Source organism: Ceratotherium simum, chromosome 33 (assembly GCF_057802395.1).
Source record: "Ceratotherium simum simum isolate JZ-2026a chromosome 33, ASM5780239v1, whole genome shotgun sequence".
NCBI classification, from domain to species: domain Eukaryota; kingdom Metazoa; phylum Chordata; class Mammalia; order Perissodactyla; family Rhinocerotidae; genus Ceratotherium; species Ceratotherium simum.
In genome coordinates, this window is record NC_141932.1 from 7,290,957 (window position 1) to 7,295,425 (window position 4,469).

A 4,469-nucleotide genomic window follows, 5' to 3' on the forward strand; every position below is an offset into this window, starting at 1 on the left:
TTTTTGCTTTCAGCTTCTGGGATATTGGGATTGTTTAGGCCCCCAGCACATGGCTCACACATCCTGTCTAAACAGCTTTCCCACATTTCTTCATCTCCTTCTTCCATTCTCTCACCAGTATTTTTTAAACCTATGATCTCAAGTTGCCTTGATCAAACATATTTTCTCCATCCTCAGTGTCACTGCTCTAGGCTCTAGAAAGTACAATAATCTCTGTGTCCCCAAAGCATCTGGTCCTCAATGCTGCTGAAAAATTCCTACATATCACAGGGTAAGGATTCCACTGCCATGATCCTCAGACATGTACTAATATGACCCAAGCCCCCATTTCATGCTTATCCCTCTTTGCTTATCAGACATTTTCATTGCTTTTATGCACTTGTATTATCCCCCACCACTACAGTGTAAGTGCCTTCAGGGCAGGAACTGTGACTTGATCAATCACACAACCACTTAAGTTACTCTCACAGTATGGCAAGATTAAGGAAATATAAATTAGTGTGTGTGTGTGTGTGTGTGTGTAGAGGTAGTAGTTGCAGGGGATTTTGACCATATGGATCTAATCTCTGATTTGGAAGTTGGGAGGTTTTGAATAGTAATCCTAGATGAAATACAGAGTTGTATTTAAAACAATCAACGGATCAATTTAAACTCATTTTCTATGGCTTATTTACAAAAGCAATAAATTTTGTGGAAAATTCAGCAGAAATCGAGTATAAAGGCTGGGGGTAACCATTCAGTGTCCTTGAATTGAGAAAGCAGCATTGACTTAGGTGAAAGTTAAATAAATTGTAGAATCTGTTGAAACTTCTGATCCTGGTGATTTCCTTTGGGATAGACACAGACATGTCTATCTTTCGATGGATATTGTTGAACTTGGGTTTTCTATAACCATTAGGGAGAGGGTCAATAATAATATATTTTACTATAAAACTTCTTTATCACCTAGACTTCCACATTAATTGGCATTGAGTTGTACAAATAAATGGAATAATTTATAATGTAAGTTTGTGGCACCATGTTCTTCCTTTTACTTGTTTGGCTTTGAAAATCCTTCTCAGGTGCTTTGGTTCTGCTTGTCTGCTCGTAAGTAAATGATGCTGACACTCAGTAGTCTGAAGTTTAGGAAAGAACACACTTTGGGCAGAAAAACTTCACAGAGGAGCAGAGAACTCAGCAGGACACATGAGCTTCATTGCAGGTCCCTCCCGTGTCAACTCAGTGTTTACTTGGACCCGGATGTGCACCCTGTCATTCTCCATGGATCAAGTAAAAGAAAGAGCCTCTCAGAACATTGCAATGGTCTCTTTGGAAATAATTAGTAAGTTGTAATTGTTTTTGGTAATTAACAACTGGGGAAAAGTTTTTCACAAATATGCTCAGTTCCCCAAGCCTGTCCTCCCATGGTGGCTACAGGTGAAAAGATAATTGCAGTTCTAAGGGGAGGTGAGGTCACAGAATCACAAACCCATATCTAGTGGTCTGGCTGCCTCCCTCCAGTCCAGATCCTGGCTGTCATGATCATCACACCAGGCCCACTGTCCTGGAAGCAGAAAGGAGTCTGGTGACAATTTTCTATTTCAGTCTGAGAGGAAGAGTCAGCAAGGAAGGACTGCTATCAGGAGTCTGGATAAGTGATCAGGTCAGAAAAAGGGATTCTTCAGAGTTTGAATCTAGTCTACTGCCAAAGCCACATATGAGGGAGAAATAGTTCTGAGGCATTACTTAGCTATCCTACACCAATCCCTGATGGCTTCTAATGTAATTTAGTGTAATCGACAATGACCTTGAATATTACTGCTGAATCTCAGTGATAATGAAACCTGACTTGTACAGTACTTAAGAACTGTGGTTCTGAAATCAATCTGCTCTTCAGCCTAATTTACTGGACTCACAGAGTACATTTTCTGGATTACTGCAGGTGTTCCTACAACACCTCTGTGCTTAGAACAAAGAATAGGATAAGTTTACAGGAATCATTTAGTGCTGTGCAGAAAGGGTGAATCCAATGGCAATTGCTAGAATAGAAATATTTTTTCTAACTCTGTGTGTATGAAGTGCTTAATGGAGGCAGTAATTGTTTCCTACTGAAACATCTCTGGCCTGTTAATTTTGATGAGATTGTTTTCCCTCTTGAAGAAAGGAAATTAGTACTTAAGGAAAATATAAATGTATAATAATGAGCTTCAGATAGCAGCTATCGGGCTCAAATGTATCTTGTGATATTTTCTCTGGTTTAAAAATATTCTACTATCACTCAGAAAATGTAATACTACAATTTAATAAAATGTAAAAGATTTTACACATTAGAGATTCCTTTTTGCATAACTGTCTTAAAAGTATAAGACAAATCTCACTTCCTTGGTAGTAGTTTTACTTAACTCAAGTATTAAAATATTGATTAGTGTGTGATCTGAAATTAGTAAATTTTTTTTCTACACAAGTCTATCGCGTATTAGTGATTCACAAAATAATTTATGGCACACTATGATACTAACCGTTTATGCAATAGGTAGTATTGTATTTCATTCCCGAATTGAGTCTTTTTGTTGCCATCCTAATATTGAGCTAATCTTGTATTTATTAAATCCAACTTGGTCCTGTGACATGTGTCTGTAGTATTGCAATGAGAGCATCTATATTTAGTTAAGACCTTGAAGGCTTTCTGCATAATTGATATTGGCCTATGAAATAAATCTTTGCACATAAATGCAAACTTGTTACACCTGAAATTAAATAGTAAATTAACCAACAACATAAAATATAATGACAAGTTATGAAAACAGCTAAATATCTACCTCGACTATTGGAAGGACACGGCTAAGTTGATTTGTCAATAGGTTGCAGTGATTAAATGTGCTTGGTTTGTTACCAGCCCAGCCAGGTTTAAGTACCATCCTGCCTGTAAGTAGGGTGTGAATTTAGACAAAACACTTAATGTCTCTGTATCTAAGTTCTCCTGCTCTTTAGAATGAAAGTAATAGTAGTTCCTGACTCACACATTTAGGAAAAATAAAGAAGTGACGTAGTAGAGGTGTAACCTTCATAGCAGTGATTAATTCATCATACATGCTCTTTAAAAAGTTATGCATTCAATACTTGGAAACGTCTTTGTAAAAGAAAAATATTAAGTTAATATTTCTCATTAACTTAAGTGAATTAACGGATTTAAGGGAATTAACGGTAAGTGGAGAATATTGGATTTCAGTTGATGTGATATATGTAGCCCATGCCTCATATTCCCCTGCTCTGGCTAAGAAGGCAAATATCATTCACAGAGAATGGACAGGATGGCCACCAGAGATTTCACAATAGAAATGATTTTCTTAACACAGAATATAGTTGGAATCCTGGGGAATATCTCTCTTCTTTACCATTATCTCTTCCTTCACTTCACTGGATACAGGCTACGGTCCACAGATTTGATTGTAGAACATCTGCTGGTAGCCAACTCCTTGGTCATGCTCTCCACCGGAATCCCAAGTGCAATGGCAGCATTTGGGTGGAAACATTTTCTTAATGATATTGGATGCAAACTTGCTTACTATACACACAGAGTGTTCAGGGGTGTGTCCATTGGCACCACCTGCCTCTTGAGTGTCTTCCAGGCCATCACCATCAGCCCCAGGAACTCCAGGTGGGCAGAGCTCAAAGTGAAAGCTCCAAAGTACATTGGGTCGTCTATTTTCCTCTGCTGGATCCTACAATTGATGATAAATATCACTTTTACTCTTTCTGTGACTAGTAATTGGAGCAACAAAAGCATCACAAAGAAAAAAGACTTAGGATTATGTTATACTGTAATTCATGACAGAATCAGAGTCTTACTGAATGTAGGAATTTTATTATTCCCTGATGTTTCATTCCTGGGGCTCATGGTCTGGACCAGTGGCTTTATGGTTCTCATCCTGCACAGGCACAAGCAGCGGGTCTGACATATTCATAGGACCAAGATCTCCCCTAGATCCTCTGCTGAATCCAGAGCCACCCAAAGCATCCTTGTCTTGGTGAGCACTTTTGTGTCTTTGTACACTCTCTCCTCTATCTTTCACATTTATTTGGCTCTTTCTAGTAATCCCAGTCAGTGGCTGGTGATCTTTGTTGCCCCAATTACTGTATGTTTCCCAACTGTAAGCCCCTACATTCTAATGATGCATGACCGCAGAGTATCCACATTTTTCCTTTCCTGGGTAAGGATTAGATAATTACTTAACCTTATGAGAACTATGTAAATTGAATTTACATATTATTTATCTGTTTATTTATTCACTGGCATCTGAGTCCTAAGTACAATTATTAGACAATCATTTACAAAAGAGTGGTAAACAAGACAGATTGAGTTTATGCTCCAAAATAAGCAACAAATCATAATACAATTGTAAATGAATTATTGTGTAATTATCATAAAAATACGTCTGTAAATAAGACTTTATTAATGCTCGTAGAGGAGCTTCAGAATCTAGGCAGTA

General features: G+C 37.8%; 1 protein-coding gene across 1 annotated transcript; it reads left to right on the forward strand.

Moving 5' to 3' along the window:
- The first annotated feature begins 3,290 nt into the window (after window positions 1-3,290).
- LOC147912745 (vomeronasal type-1 receptor 4-like) lies at window positions 3,291-4,205 on the forward strand. The gene is given in 1 exon segment (XM_087422331.1): window positions 3,291-4,205. A coding segment is annotated over 1 exon segment (915 nt).
- Window positions 4,206-4,469: the final 264 nt, after the last annotated feature.